This window comes from Gobio gobio (genome assembly GCF_949357685.1).
Source record: "Gobio gobio genome assembly, chromosome: 14".
In the NCBI taxonomy this organism is placed as follows: domain Eukaryota; kingdom Metazoa; phylum Chordata; class Actinopteri; order Cypriniformes; family Gobionidae; genus Gobio; species Gobio gobio.
The window spans coordinates 38,711,282-38,728,232 of NC_137107.1; the positions used below are offsets into that span (position 1 = coordinate 38,711,282).

Sequence of the window (16,951 nt, forward strand, 5' to 3'; positions counted from 1 at the left end):
GGGAGGACGAGGAGCAGGTCTTGTTAGTTGCGCCCTACTGGCCCAACCGGACCTGGTTCCCAGAACTAACTCTCCTCGCGACAGCCCCTCCTTGGCCGATCCCCCTGAGGAGGGACCTTCTTTCTCAGGGACGGGGCACTCTATGGCACCCGCGTCCAGACCTCTGGAAACTCCATGTCTGGTCCCTGGACGGGACGCGGAGGTTCTAGGTGGTCTACCACAGGCAGTGGTGGACACCATCTCTTCTGCTAGAGCCCCCTCTACGAGGCGCCTCTACGCTTTGAAGTGGAACCTGTTCGTTGAATGGTGCTCTTCCCACCGGGAAGACCCCCGAAGGTGTTCGGTTAGTGTCGTGCTTTCTTTCCTGCAAGAGGGGCTGGAGCGAAGGCTGTCTCCCTCCACCCTCAAAGTGTACGTCGCAGCAATAGCGGCGTATCACGACGCAGTCGAAGGTAAGTACATAGGAAAGCACGACTTAATCGTCAGGTTCCTCAGAGGTGCGAGGAGGCTAAATCCTCCTCGTCCAAACTCGTTACCCTCTTGGGACTTAGCTCTAGTGCTCAGAGCACTTCAGAGCCCTCCCTTTGAGCCTTTGCAGTCTGTGGAGCTTAAAATCCTGTCAATGAAGACAGTGCTTCTGACGGCATTGGCCTCCATCAAGAGGGTAGGGGACCTGCATGCACTTTCGGTCAACGAATCGTGCCTAGAATTCGGGCCGGCCAACTCTCATGTTGTCCTGAGACCCCGGCCTGGATACGTGCCCAAGGTTCCTACCACTCCCTTCCGGGACCAGGTAGTGAACCTGCAAGCGCTGCCCTCGGAGGAGGCAGACCCAGCCCAGGCTTTGTTATGTCCCGTCCGCGCTCTTCGCGCTTACGTCGACCGGACTCAAAGCTTTCGGACCTCAGAGCAACTCTTTGTCTGTTACGGAGGCCAGCAGAAGGGAAAGGCTGTCTCCAAGCAGAGGTTAGCCCACTGGATAGTGGATGCTATCGTCTTGGCTTACCAGTCCCAAGACGTGCCTTGCCCGTTCGGGTTGCGAGCACACTCAACAAGGAGTGTTGCTTCTTCCTGGGCGCTGGCTCAAGGCGCCTCGCTGACAGATATATGTAGAGCTGCGGGCTGGGCGACACCGAACACGTTCGCTAGATTCTATAGCCTCCGTGTAGAGCCGGTATCTTCCCGCATCCTCGCCCCCAGTGGCCAGTAGCGCTAAGTGCCCGTTCTAAGTGTCGGCTTGCAACGCCACTCCCGCCCTCTGGGCCGGATACGTGCGTCTATTTTCTCCAGTTGTGTTCCCCGGAAACGGCTAACCCTGTCGAGCTCCTCCGTCACCCCTGCGGTGCCAGACGTTGCGGCCGTCTGACGCCAGGCCTGCACCCGTATGCTTGTGAAACGTGTGTGTAGGCTGGGTTCCATATGTAGCGGTCCCCTCACGGCTACCCCATATGTGTATTCTTCCACGGTACCAGCTGCCCTACTCGGCTAGCCCCGTGTCTTTCCCTTGACAGAGCCCGCTCTGTCGTCTCTGGGCGTGTTCTTTCCCCCCTGGGACCAGGCTGGAACCACCCCAGAGACTGCCATATGTTGCACTACCCTGCCAGGTTAGTCCTTATGTGTATTCTGCCACCTAGCCTTCTACGAAGGACGTGGCTCCGCAGCGTACCATCTCCCGAGACGGGCACGCTTTCCCAGCGTTATCCAATAGTCACACTGAGTGGGTCTTGCAGAAACAGCAGTGACTGACCTCCCTGCTTGGAGCCCTGACTTCCGTACCATCTAAGACGGTCCAGTGCGCTCAAGCAGGACGCTGGAAGGGCCAGCGCCCTGGCGTTTTGGTAGGGATCCCAATTCGTCGGTCAGTTCCGACGTACGTCGAACGTGACCGACTGAAAGGGAACGTCTCGGTTACGTATGTAACCCTCGTTCCCTGAAGGAGGGAACGGAGACGTACGTCCCGTCGCCAGGTGCTGTGCTTCCGCTAGGGGGCCGAGTCACTAGTTCGGCTCCTCAGCAGAAAAAGGCAATGATCAAGCATTCCACTTCCTTATTTATACCCGCGCTGCGGGGCGGTGCGTGGAATGCGTGGATCGCATGCCAATCTCCATTGGCTCGTTTTTAATACACTCGAAGTAGATTGGTCTCTGAGATCAGATCCCAATTCGTCGGTCAGTTCCGACGTACGTCTCCGTTCCCTCCTTCAGGGAACGAGGGTTACATACGTAACCGAGACGTTTTCTGCCTGCGGTAACTATGAGTGAAACGTCACTTCATCATTGTGTATCAGACATCGCCACCTTGTGGAATAAAGGTGAATTGCACTTATTCAGTCATCAAAGATTCAGTTAAGCCGCGTTTCCACTGCAGGAACTTACCCCAGGAACTAGGATCTTTGGGGTGGTACTCGGTGTGTTTTTCGACCGCAGGAACGGGGGTCTAAATGAAGTTCCGGGTAAATATTTCCCCCTCCAAACGGCCCTGCTCCCGAGGAAGTACTTTTTCAAAGTTCGGGACTTGGGCGCTGAACATGCTGATTGGTTGAGCTCACACAGCATTTTATTTCAACCGGCATTTTTAAAAGTCTTTTGTGTGGTTCGTTCTGCGTTCAGTAAATACATTTCAATCTTTCTCTTTCTGTCCGATGGCACGCGTTGTCTCAGCCATCTCACAGTCAATGTCCGTAATAGCTGATAATGACATACGTTGTCTTATTTTAAATCTAGCTTTACAAGCTTTAAGAATACAATAAGTGCTCGTCTCTTTTCCGCCGTTTTGTTAATTACCTCTTTAGTAAACCAATACATAACCAGCAAAAGCAGCGCTGCTTGCATCTCCACCATACTTGTTGCTGTTGCAGACAGTGTCGCACAAAAAATTATTACTGTCCGTCACTGACTGGGAGGAGCAGCCGCGCGCAATCCTACATCACCGGACTAATTTGCCTAATCTTCACGGTACTTTAGACCACAGTGGAAATGCAGACAGTAGCAGGTCTGGGGGAAAAAAAGTTCCTGCTACAAATTGTCTCGGGTAATTTTGGTGGAAACGGGGCTTTATTGTTGTGCAGAAAAAATATACTCACACTGTTACATGCTCTGGGTCATTAGCGACCCTATACAATTTTTACAGGAATGAATGGGAAAACAGGCAAACTTTTATAATTGTATTATTTTTTATTGTTATATAGTTTATAATTAATCGATTGAGGAATACTAAGAAAGTTGATGTTTAACTTCTTAAAAATTAATAACGTCCCGGGTCACTAAAGATCCGAGGTATGCGTTCAAGGGTTAATTGGTATAGCTACAGTAACCTCTTCAGTCACCTTAAGATCCTTTCCATCTAAACAAGTTATATATCTTAAGCCTAGTAGTAAATATTTTATGAGCAGTATGATAAACATATCCATCCGCAGTCACACAGAGCCGAAGCACAACCTAAACAATGTTCTTCCGCAAATTGCTGTGCACTAGAGGGTTACATAGTGTACCTTTTAAGCAGAATCAAATAAACATTCACATGCAATGTCACATAAATGTGTTATTAAAAATACAAATAAATACTATCCACAAAAAGAGTGTTTCTGAGTTAGAATGCGTTAGAAAATGAGAGCTTTGTTACATAAACAAACCAAAAAAATCATGTGTTTTTCATCCCTTTATTAAAATGTTTAGTACACTGATCAAATCGGACAAATACAGGTACAAAACAAAGCCGTACAACTTAAATATTATATGTTCAATTTACTGTGTACTTCATAATGTATATTAAATGAAGCTAAAATGTACCTAGTACTAAAACATCAGCCATGTGTTTTTGAAAATGTAGACTACATTACTCGTCTTTTTAAAAATGGAACAATTAAATGTGAAGGGGGGGTGAGGGGTTAAATTTGGAACAAACAGTGGCCACAAAGCGTATTTGGACACTTCAGACATTTATTTAAAAAATGCATGTAAATTCTTATATCAAAATATTAGTGGAATTTTTTTTCTCCAAACAAAAATCAACCAAAAATGATACATAAATTGCTCAAAATGAACATTAGGGTTGTCAGACGTTAGTGGAATATGTGCATAGTTTAATGTGATGAACTACACATGTGTAAACTTGAGGAGAATATATATATTTTTAATAATTAATAAAACATTTTAAGTATGATGTAAATGACCAAATACTGTTTGAGGCCACTGTAGTTCTCAGATCTGGGGCTAATATCCGATTTTTGTCTAGGTGCCCTTTTTCTTTTAACATACAGTGACTTTAAATCAGACACTTGGATCCAAGAGCCAGATCTCTACACTAGGAAATCTATATGAATAGGGGATTGTGGGATTGGGTAAACAGACCTGACACATCCGACACCACCTGGAACACCTCTATCCGAGCCGTAGCATTTACTATATTCGCGTTTTTGAGGAGGAAACTGCATTATTTTAAAGGCACTTCCCAAATCCAACAATAAATAGGTTTAATAATAAACTCCTGCTGTGAAATTTAGGTAGTAAGCGTGTTGATTCCCTTCAGACAACACAAAAATATGAGTTTCGAGATGAGATTTAGTGTGTGTGGATGTGAACATAGAACAAAAAGCGAAGATGAGGTGCATGCTCTCGACTTGGTTAGACACACACCTTTCGAAGGTGAAGTTGAAGCATGCAAGGCTGCCGCAGAGAGGGCGAGTTTCACAAACACGAAGGAAGGGCTGTTGAAAGTCTGTAAAATGACAGCAACAGTGCTTGTACCCCCCTATGGCTTCCTTTAAAGCAGCCTCACTTCCTGTCGAGTGACAGATACGCCAACATTCACCCTTTAGCTCCTAAAATGTTATATAAACACGGTTCTCTATATTTGTATATGTTATAATTAGCTTAATTACTTTTTTCTCTGACCATGCAAGACTACAGGCAAAGGGAAACGGGTGATTAGCTGGAATGTGGCAAGGTGTGCGAATACTCCCTCTACTGGCCGTCAGTCCCACTCTGAGAACGCCTCACAGCTGTACACAATTACATATATACAAAAGATAGGGGGCGCCATTGTACATATTATTTTACCCTACAAGGAATTGCACACAGACACACCAGCCCATCTGAAACCCAGTTGGGAGTTTCGGCACAAGCAACAACAAAAAAATCATCTTATTAGGGCAGAATACAAGGGTTGATCGATTATTGTACAGTGCTCATTAAAATAAAAGCCCACCCTGCCACACCGACTGAAGCACAGAAAATCGCAAGGTATTAGATAGCAGCCAGTCAATGTACACTTTACAGAGATGCCTGATTAAGTCCTTTTTTTTTCTCTTTTCTTTTCGTTATTTTTGGGATGCCATATGAGGGGATTCAAAGCAAAGCAACTAGTGAAGATTCATAAATATACATATTCAGACGTTTCTTTGAATGAAAATGCACACTTTGTCGTCATGTACCCATGATACATTATTTTACGCATATATTAACTCATTTTTTCGATTTGATTTCGTTAATTACATTTTTTTTTCAGAGGTTTGTAGAGATTTGTACTCGTTCGGGTTCGCGGTGGCCGTTCACCTTCTGAAGAACATGGGGTTGCGCAGGCAGGCGGTTAGTCACCTGCAGCACCCCAGCGGTCCGGCGGAGGTCTCCAGGCTGCTGTCGGTATCGGAGGCCAAGGTCTGGTCGGTGGACATGGAGGAGATGTCGTTGACGGAGGAGGAGGGGGGGAGGCTCTCGCTGCTGTTCATGGCTGCACCTGCGCTAAGGGAAGTAACGGGGGAAAGACGGTTACAACGAAAAAAGAAGCGCAGCCACAGTGCCCTCTACAGGGCTAATAGATGCAAATATTAAAAGTTACAATAACAACAAAATGTGCACAGGGATGCACAACAATATCCCACAGGGATGAAACTGGGACCTTTAAGGGTGGAGTCCATGGACTGAGTCAGCTCTGAGGTGATATTGTGGGGTGTTGAGCCACATTTTTGGACAAATGCCAACAGATTACTATCCTGAACCCTAAGCACAGGATATGAACATAAACTATTTTTACTATATTATTTAATAAATATATATACATATTGACTTTGTCTTTATACCGACCATCAGAGTAAACACAGACACACACACACTACATTCTCGCCTAAAAAAACGATATTCCGTGAGACAACAACAGTAGTATTTCTAAAATGATGGTGGTTTGCTCGTCCGCCACGATACTCTCTTTGAGAAATGTTGAAAGCGAAGTGATTCAAGCGGTGAAAGGCTCTCAACCAATCAGATTCGAGAACCAGAACACTCAACACATTAACACATTGTGTTTGTGTGTACTGTGTATAATTATTATGTATATTGGAATACACACACATACATGTATATATTTAAGACATATTTGCATAATTTTCTTTTCCTGCTAGTCTGAAATTATAGCTAGATATGTGTATATACAGTCAAACCAAAAATTCTTCAGACACCAGATCTAATTTTTTAGGACACTATAGTTCATTTATCAATATAGTTCCCTCTACAATGCGAGTAAATCACTCGCATATGCAAGTAAATCTTCACTCTGGGCAATTAAATAATGCCTATCATTAGCCATTGGCTAATAAATGCTTAGATTTTACTCGCCAGTGTGTGTGTGTTAGTATAAAGCTGGGTGCACACTGCACACTTTCCGGCTGTTGCTTATCAGACTGTATGAACATGATCCCCGCTGTAAGCCATGTCACACTGTAAGACAAAGTTGTCAGTGCAATAGTCAAGGCGCGTTAAAAAAACGAATGCACGCAAGATTTATATCATCGTTCGGTGACAGTGAGCTGCATTACACGCGGGATTGAATTTGTGGCTACAAAGAAATCTCTAGGCTAGCGCACATTTTGGTCATGGTTTGTCTTGAAAAACAAGGACAATTTGACGGTCGTTCTAGGAGAAGTCAAACTGCAGGACTGCGCCAAATCTTCTGACACTGCCAGAATTTCGTCTGAGGTCAAATTTGATCGCATCGGTCATTAATCTTTTATTTTGGATGTGGTTAATCGCAATTAATCGATTTGACAGCACTAATATAAATAAAAATAGTATATCAGTCTGGCGAGTAAACAAAAAAATGTACTTGCCAATGGCGATTCTATTGCCGAGGTGTGCATAGAGGGTTGTTTATGTAAGTGAGGATAGTAAAATAAAGTAAACTGTGACATGTTATACCCAATAATTCTTCATACAGTGGACTACCAGTCAAATTTATAAAATTTGTAACCAAAATTATTCAGACACTTTTATGCTGCGTTCACACCAAATGCTACTTGAGCATCAAAATCGCGTCTAGTTGGACGCTTGAAAATTTTTAATCAATTTGCGCATCCACATTCATTTCATTTTCATAAAAAAATATTTTAAACATTAATAGCCACACAAATGTGGTCCAGCCAACACACTACCAACATTATCTTCACTTGCATGTATATTTAAATATCTTAAAAAATAAAGTTATGAAACTTCTCTTTGCCCTCAGTCAAAACTATTTGGCAGACAACAAATTATAGATTTATGACACCAAAGATTGCACATTAGATCTACACAAGACTAATTATATCTCCTGTTTAAAAACCACTACAGAGACATCAGAGCCAGCGGCAGACGTCAGAAGGACTGGCCGAGGAAAGGCTGCTCTCGCCGGGGTTAATGAGCGCTGAGCGCCCGGTGAATGCCTGGATCGCACAAATCCATAAATGTAAGGTTACATTTATTTTAGACAAATAGGCGCTCTCCTTATAAATAAACCACATATTTGAGCTTTAAACAACTACATTCTCACCTGGAAAAGTCTTAAAACTACATTTTGTGACACAATAACAGTAGTATTTTTAAATTATGCGGTGTTTCTCATTACGTCACTTTACCACTTGACAGCAGCAAGCAGGATCCTGATTGGTTAACGTGGTGCAAAATGACGCCAAAGTTCAGATTTTTCAACTCGGGCATCAGACGTGAATTAGCTTCAAACGCGTGAATGCACAAAAAGCACCCCTTGTGCGAGTCGTGCAAGACACTGAATTTGCGTCATTCGCGCAAATGAGGCGGAATCGCGCCGTGGGACCTCCAGACGCGCGTCAACCATCTTTACATTGACTTAACATTGAAATCACTCGCTCCAGATGCTCTATTCGAGTTGAGTGTGAACGCAGCATTACACCACAGACTGAACATAATTACGCATTGCTTGGTCATTGGTTGACCTAAATGGGTATTATCTAATTGTGTACTTAAATTGAACAGCTGACAGCCGATTGGTTGATTGTAATCCATTACATACCTGACATTATCAAGATTAATTTGTTCTGACACAGTTTAGTTCATAGCTCATTTAGTTCTTGTCATATTTTATTACCATTTTCTAAACTATAGCGAATAAACTGTGATAATGTGAGAAAATATTGAAGGTGTCTGAATAAATTTTGGTTTGACTGTATATTCTAAGTAGATTGCAACATGATTAGAGATATTAATAACGCAGCAGACACTGTGAAGGATGAGTTAGGTTCACATCCCGAACATGAGCAAACATCACTTTCATCACACACAGTTACACAATCATTTTACATGCTTATAAAAAAGCATCATTAAAAAAAAATTCTAATATGAGATTGCCACTAGGTGGAGCTAATGCTCTACAAGTGGTAATAAATAAAAGGCTCCTGCAAAAAGGACAAATTGTCCCTATTTTTCATCATCAGGTTTGAGAGTTGCACTGGCTGCCCTATAAATCCACAACCCAGAAATCCTCAAAGCCAGGAGCTCTGACCATTCAAATAACAGGCACGGAGATTGCTTTTGATAAAAAGCAAATGCAAATAACCCCTTAAACGGCTTCCTACGATAACGTTACAAGCTAATTTACTTGATTGACGGGCTACATATTTCGTTTTAATAGAAGGCACTCTTTAATACCCATTCAGTGAACATGATTTATAATAACTTTATACTACATTGGCCACATCCTCATTTGAGATTAACATTTCAAACATGCAATTTCAAAGCGTGACTGCAGAGTGGGGCTGGAACCAACGGTTAGGGTGAAAAAAATAATGACAATATGATAAATGAGGAAAGCAGAAGCTACCCTTTAAAATGAGAAGAAAAGATGAAGAGGGTGTGTGACATCGGCTCAGCAAGGGGTTTTTATCGCTGTCAGCTTTATGGTTACTGTCTCTCTTTCAGCCTCTCTCTCTTTTTCGCTCTATAGAAATGTGCCAGACCAGCAAAATATGATAGCCAGTTACATATCACATCACACTGAGAGCATCAGTGAGCCTCACGGCACAGACCGACAAGAATATTTCCACAAACACTATAGAAGACTGGGGAAAAACCCTTAACATTGCCCATAATTCTCGGTTCAAGGCTGCATTTTTTCATCAGAAATACAGTAAAAACAATAATATTGTGAAATTTTATTCCATTTTAAATTATGATATTATTTCAGAGCTAGAATTTTTAAAAGCTACATTTTCAGCATCATTAATCCAGTCTTCAGTGTCACATGATCCTTCAGAAATCATTCTAATATGGACCTAAGGAAGCATTTCTTATTATTATCAATGTTAAAAAAATTTTTTTATATAGAAATCATGTTTGGCGGGGTTTTGTTTGACAAAAAAAGTTTGAAAAAACATTTATTTGAAATATAAATAAATGTTATTTAATATATATATATAATGCACTCTTGCTGAATAAAAGCATTAATTTCTTTAAAAAATTTAACGGTAGAGGACTATGAAAAATATTCTTAAAGCTGCAGTCCGTAAGTTTTACCTCTTGGTCGCCATCTCTGTTTGAAACCTGCAATTGCAGTTATTTGTGGAACTATCATCTTTACGTGGGTTGTGCATCGGCACGGCTCCTCAGCGCGGATGAATCTAATGTTTTGAGGAGTTATGTGGCTGGCAGTCACTATACTTCGGAATCACAGATTCTATATCTTGGAAGTATGACCAAAATAAGAATTTTCCCCACAAAATGTCATCCGAACAAGTAGGCAGCATGTCTGCCACTTGTCTGCTCAGACCAACTGAGAAAAAAAAACATTATAATAAATCACGCTACCAACGGTGATTAAATCTAATGATCAAACCATCAAACCGTACAAATTATTATTATTGTTATAATTTGTTCTCAAATAGTTAATATTAAAGGTCCTGTTCTTCGTGATCCCATTTTTCAAACTTAAGTTAGTGTGTAATGTTGCTCTTAGAGCATAAATAATACCTGTAAAATTATAAAGCTCAAAGTTCAATGCCAAGCGAGATATTTTATTTAACAGAAGTTCCCTTTCAAAGCCTACAGCGAACGGCCAGTTTGGACTACATCCCTGTACTTCCTGCTTTAATGACGTCAGTAGAACAGTTTGTCGACTAACCTCCGCCCACAAGAAAACGCGAAAAAGGGGGCGTGGTCGTGTTGCTCTCCCGCGTGGAGAAGAGGAAGTGTTGCTTTCGGTTGCGTTTGTAGAGTGTTTAGTCGTCGAGACGCTGTTATTCATCCCGGAGTCAAATCACCTTTGTTTGGCCTTCAGGGACGCTGTACTTTGAGCGCATGCATCTCCCTGTTATGGTAAGAGGCGTGACCTTTCCGGGCAACTGTCGAATCACAACACGGGAACCGCTGGCACAATCAGAACACGTTACGTATTTCTGAAGGAGGGACTTCATAGAACAAGGAAATCAGCACGCCGTTTTTTAGGACAGTGAAAACAGCTGTATACAGATAAGTAAATTGTGTGAAAAATACTGTGTTTTTTTACACGCGAAACATGAACACGTTATATTGCACACTGTAAACACAATCAAAGCTTCAAAAAATCAGGAAAAACGGGACCTTTAACAACACCAGCATTGCATGCCTACGTGTATTTAGTGTGTATTAGCGTTACCTGTAGATTTCAATTTCTGTACAGTCTAATCTTTTGCTTTTAACAACGAGTGAATCTCCAGTTGTCACTGATGATTGTCGATTGGTCCTTTCTGGATTACAATCCACCATCAAAATGATAAATTTAATTATTCTAATTATTCCAGCTACTGTGAGAAAAGGCTATAAATGATCCACCACCTGCAGCATCCACACACGCGATATAGCCTTCTAGCTGGACTCCTTCTTTATTTATACAGACGTGACTTAATGACACAATGACCAGTACCACTCAAATTATAACTTTATTTCAAGCCTACCGTTGTGAATCGGGCTAAGGTAAGAAGATAGTTTTGAACGCTGGCTGGTTATGCACTTGCTCAAATTGATTTGGGATCATTTTAACCAAAAAAAATTACGGATTGCAACTTTAAGGCAGTTAAAAGAAAAGTAAATATACCATTTAAAAAATAAATATTACCAGAAATAAAATTGCTCAGACCAACCCCACAAAAAATGGTCTTGACTGGTCTGTTAGCTGATTTTATAGAGTTTTTTTTGCTCATTTTTTAAAGCTTTTTTGTAGGTCAGAAGGGTCTTCTGGGTACTCACAACTCCTCTTTTTAGATTGCCCTGGTTTTTATTTACGCACAATTGATACTAGCTCCCATCAGCATCATATATCCCATACATGTGATTTCAGTGACCGTTCGTGTGGAAAAATAGTCTTTGAGCTACATCGCTCTGTTCTCACTTAACAGAATCCTCCAGTCACCCCCACCCACAAAGGACACCTCCTCCAACGTCCCAGAGACCACCATAAATCTCTCGGTTATACTGCAGGATGGAGCATCTCTGACTCCCAGACCCTTAATAAAACAGGAAGGGAATGAGGATTTATAGCCAACATTGATTTTTAACCCAAGTACAGTTCTGCGGGTTTAACTAAACACACCGAATCACTGTTTAGTACAGGACGCCGCATCGACAGTGGTCCACTGCAGGTGCAGGACATCTATAAACACCAGTCTTCACGAATTCTCACGCATTCTTCAGCTTGTTTAATGGCATATGATCCATTTTTTCAGACAAATAAAATAATACTTTTTCATAAAACACACTCATTAATTACTCTTATAAACCACGTATGTAAAACCATAATTTTCTGTGAAATCATATATGAAAACTGCTATACAAATAAGCCGGATTGAACTGAATGTGATTTTCTCAACACACTAACCACTAACCCACACCGCTGTGAAATACGGAGCTGCATTGCGACTGCTTTCTTCAGCACAAGCACTTAATTACAAATGGGGAGACTGACTGACAGAGAGAGAGAGAGAGAGAGAGAGAGAGAGAGAGAGAGAGAGAGAGAGAGAGAGAGAGAGAGAGATGGACAACGCATGCAAAATGAAGTTAAAAATCCTAGTGGCAATATCACAAACCAAGCAGCTGGAAACCAATAGATCATTGACATAATCGCATGTTAATAAGTGAATGAGACGACAGTAAACAGGAAGAACTTCAGCTCGTGTCACTGTCTGTCACCGTCTCAGTGCTGCAGGATTGCAGACTGCAGACATGCAACACCGCACTACTGCAAAAACACACACACACACACACACACACACACACACACATACGTGTGCTGCCCTCTACAGGTCAAACGGAGACACTGCAGGCTGCTGATAAAATAAACTCAACGTCCCACAAACCTCCAAGAAAAAGCCTCTTGGTTGAGTGAATAAATTAGCATATTCTTGACACTAAATCAATCCTAAAACTATTTAATTTGACTGAACATGACTTGTCAGACATTATGGACTCCAACCTTAATTATGAAACATGTATACATATACAGTGGCAAATATACAATATAAAATCCGATACACATACTTTTAAGAAAAATGAACCCAGGCCAGTTCCTAACATTTTAGCAATGTTGTAAACTCAAGTATTTTGCTTTGCAATTTTCATTTTACCATTACTTGGATACTTTTACATTCATGTAGAATTTATTTGCATAATGGTTTAAAGGGGGAAAAAAACAAAAGAAAATTCCTTTACTAAGCTCCGCCCCATGGTTATGGTTGCTAACCAAGCAAGCTTCACAGAATGTAAAATATACTCATAATGTGGTAAAATGCTGGGATATTATTATATGGGCTGGAATAAATTGCATTCATCTGCCATTTTTCTTGGGGGAAAAAAAACATAGTAACACTCTGAATCAGAATCAAGGCAAATGCTTCTCAGAATCAACTGAAAATGAACTAAAAACATTTAAAGTGATTACAAGTGTTCAGAATGATGGTTATGAAAATCCTTTTAGTGTAATTTTGGATATTTTCAATTCATAGAACTGGTCAAAACTCACAGATCCTCCATTGACTTACATTATACAGTGTGTGCTTAATTATTATGCAAGTGAATTTGTATTGCATCCTTCTCATTTGCATTTAATAATTTTTTACTATTTTGGGCCATTTTACCTGAAAAAAACCCCTCCAGCTAATTATGAATATAAGGTGTTTTTCACTTCCAAACCTCGTTAACAATTAATATAAATCACTTATACATGATTATATACAAAATGAATAGTAGTTATTAAAGGGATAGTTCACCCAAAAAGGAAAATGATGTTGTTAATTCCTCACCCTCGTGTCATTCCAAACCTGTAAGACCTTTGTTCATCTTCGGAACACAAATGAAGATATTTTTGATGAAATCCGAGAGCTCTTGAGGTCCCTCCGTAGACAGCAATTTAATTAACACTTTCAAAATATCTTAATTTGTGTTCCAAAGATGAACGCGGGTGAGTAATTAACAACTGAGTTTTCATTTTCGGGTGAACTATCCTTTTAAGGTTGATGTGGTTTGGAATTTTTAAAATGTGCTTGGAAAAAAAACATGATCAGAATATCGCCTTGCATAATTATGTACACACTGCAAAAGTGACAAAGCTTCTCTGTCAAAATGGGGGACTGGATTGGTCAGTAACATTTTAAGGCGGGGCTTAGCGAAGGGTCAACTGTAACTCTTCAAGTGAAAAAAAGGCTAAATTAAAAACAGTGTTATAAAGTGCTTTCTTAAAGATGCTGTAAGAATTTTTTTGATATACCACAAATAAAACGTCCCTACAATCCCGAAATAGAAATTCACTATAGTCTCAGACCAAAACTCTGGGAGAGGCCCATGCTTTTTTAGCCAATCAAAAGCACTCTCTGCCTGTTAATCAGCTCTTCACTTCAGTTGGCATGTCTTTGGGGGTGGGGTTTTGTAGAGTTTTAGGTGCGTTCACGCCATGTCATAATTACCGTAACAACAAGATTACGCTTTGTAAAAATCCTAGAACTTGTAAACTGTGAATTTTCTGAGATGGCACCATGTGACCGATTCAATTTGACATTGATAGAGTAAGAAACGCATAATTCACAGCTCCGAATACAACGCAATTACGATAATTATGACATGGCGTGAACGCAGCATTTGATTTTTTTATACAATAGCGATAGTGTCTGAAATAGCTTACAGCACCTTTTATTCATTTCCGCAAAGACTACAACAGACGAGACAACATCGTCAAAATGACATATTACCAACATAACGAAAAACTAGCACGTAACCACACTCAAGACGAGTTCTGTTTGAGTCACACGGACGAGATGAGAGGGGGACAGGGACAAATGGAGCAGTCACAATGGGAGGGTTTCTCATAAACAGCTGAAATCACTTTAAATTGACTTACAGAAGCATAGCTTATGCACAGAGAGTACCTGAGGGAGAGGGCTGTCCCTTCACCACACCATTCTTTGTTCTCTCCTCGAAGTTCATCACCTCTTTATAAATGAGCTCTGAGCCAGAGAGAGACACAGGTAGAGGAAAACGCAGAGAAATTAGCACATTTAGAGCTCAAAAGCACTTTTGGTTCATTAGAAACCAACAAAAAACAAGACACGGGTAAAATGAACAATTACTTATTAATGGGAAATCCATGTGTAAAAACTGAGATAGTAAACTGAAGGAGTCAAGTTTTTTAGATGAATTACTTTATCCTAATGCTAAGGAGTGCTGTTATGTTATACCCATTGTTATTTAAAAAATATATATTATTAATAATAATTATTATTATTTACTTTCTTACATACTTATTCATTCATTTTTAATGTCTTTTGAGTTGGGTTTGAGTGTGTCAGTTGTATACATTTATTATAATAATAATTATTATTTGCTCTATTCAATCATTTTTATTTAAAATGACTTAATAAGCAAGCAAGTAAATAATAATAATAATAATTATTATTATTATTATTTACTTTCTTAATTATGGGACCAAGTGTTTTTATTGTTAACTTAATATAAAACTATTAAAATAATTGTCAGTAATTGAAATAAAGCTGAAATAAAAAATTACATATAAATATTAGATGGAAATCTTTAAAAAAAATTGTTCCCTTAGAAACTTACTGAAATAAATCAGTTGAAGTACTAAAATTACTAAAACTTGTGTGTGTGTGTGCGCATGTGTGTGTTAAAAAGCAAAACTAAGTTTACAAAAGCACAGTTTTTAAAATGAAACTAAAATTAAAAATGAAAACTCATACTGTAAAATAAAAAAGCTAATTAAAAATTGGAATAAATACTATAATAATATATAAACAATACTAAAAAGACAGTAAAACCTGAAATAACCAGTCATGTGGTGACCAGTCATGTCCTACAAAAAACGTCCTACTAAAATCAAGTTTTATTTCAAATGCAAAAATGGTTTATTTAAAGGCTAGTTTTACCATCTGAAGATAGAAACGAATTGGCTCCGTATAAAAACAAGTCAATGGTAAGTGGCCACCATGAGAGAAAAACAACCGTGTGCGTGAATAATGTACTTGATCTGTTCATCTGTCTGTGAGTTGTGTAATGTCTATATGCAGAAAGCTCCAAATGAAGGCCTACCTTTCCATTCATCAATGGAGTGTTCCCTCTCATCTAGCTGCTTATCATAGATCTGTGGAGGAGGCTGAGACAGAGAGAGAACACATTTAACATCACACCAGCATTAAACATGTCTTAAGCTTTATCATTGCTTGTTCTTAATCATAAAAACAATCTTCTAACAGTTAAAAAACAATAAAATCTCATGCTTTATTCATCAGGCAATGTACTTATATTTAGTGTTTAATAATGTCTAAATATAGCACGTCTGCTCCTGTAGAGTCACGTATTTGACGTAATGCTTTTCATCTTGCATAAATCTTGATCTCGGATTTGTAATGTTAAAACATCTGGGTTAATGTTACATTACAGTGTTCGTATTATAATATTACATGTGTCTATTAAATTACTTTCTTAGCATAATAATTTTTGTAATTGGTATTTGCATGAAAAATAACATGAACACTGTAATGTAAAGTGTTACCCTCATTTGCACATGCAGCTGACGTGTTCAAGAGTAAGAACTTAGTAAATAAGGACCAAACACCACCATTAGTAGGACAAAACATCTGATAAAAGTCTGCAGTACGGTTTAGGATTAAAACAGAGACAGAGAACCTAGTGAGCAGCCTAACTAGACTGCATTTTGGGGCATTTTTGAACAATCCAATCAATCCTCAGCAGCATTTCCTGGGCATTCATTTCAAATGCTCCTGTGCTGCTGCCAAAATGCTGTCTAGGTAGGCAACTCACTAGGTTATGTGACAAGCCAGAGAGTTAAAGAAAGATATAAACAGAAAGAGAGAGATTAAATGGCACTGAAACTAAAGTATCATTATGGGAAAACGGGGTTCCTTAACGCACAATGAACCTGCATTACAGTATATTCGTTTTATATTTATTTCACAAAACCCAAAGGTGAGTTAATATAACGCCTAAATATATCTAAGGCTGTCTACACTAATCTAGATACAAAAAAAATCTGTTTTGGCCTTCCGTCCACACTGAGATGGTATTTTTGTCTAAGCTTTTTGAAGAGGCTCTCCAAAAACACTGTTTTTTTTGCATTGCACTGTGAAAACGGAGGAATTTGAAAACAATGACGCATGTTTAGTCATGTGACACAT

The 16,951-nt window shown here is 39.9% G+C and overlaps 1 protein-coding gene across 17 annotated transcripts in view; it reads right to left on the reverse strand.

The window, feature by feature from the left end:
• Nucleotides 1-3,651: 3,651 nt before the first annotated feature.
• Nucleotides 3,652-16,951, reverse strand: part of mapk10 (mitogen-activated protein kinase 10) — a 99,982-nt gene continuing 86,682 nt past the window's right edge. For 5 of the 17 annotated variants that reach the window (XM_079835062.1, XM_079835063.1, XM_079835073.1 and 2 more), the window contains exons 13-15: nt 15,846-15,909; nt 14,669-14,746; nt 3,652-5,738 (exon numbers count right to left, since the gene is read on the reverse strand). In XM_079835062.1, the coding sequence (XP_079691188.1) occupies nt 5,722-5,738; nt 14,669-14,746; nt 15,846-15,909 (159 nt within the window). In that variant the 3' untranslated portion in view covers nt 3,652-5,721. Of the gene's footprint in view, nt 5,739-14,640; nt 14,747-15,845; nt 15,910-16,951 lie in introns of all 17 variants that reach the window. The other 12 variants (XM_079835068.1, XM_079835059.1, XM_079835069.1 and 9 more) reach the window with 8 other exon arrangements.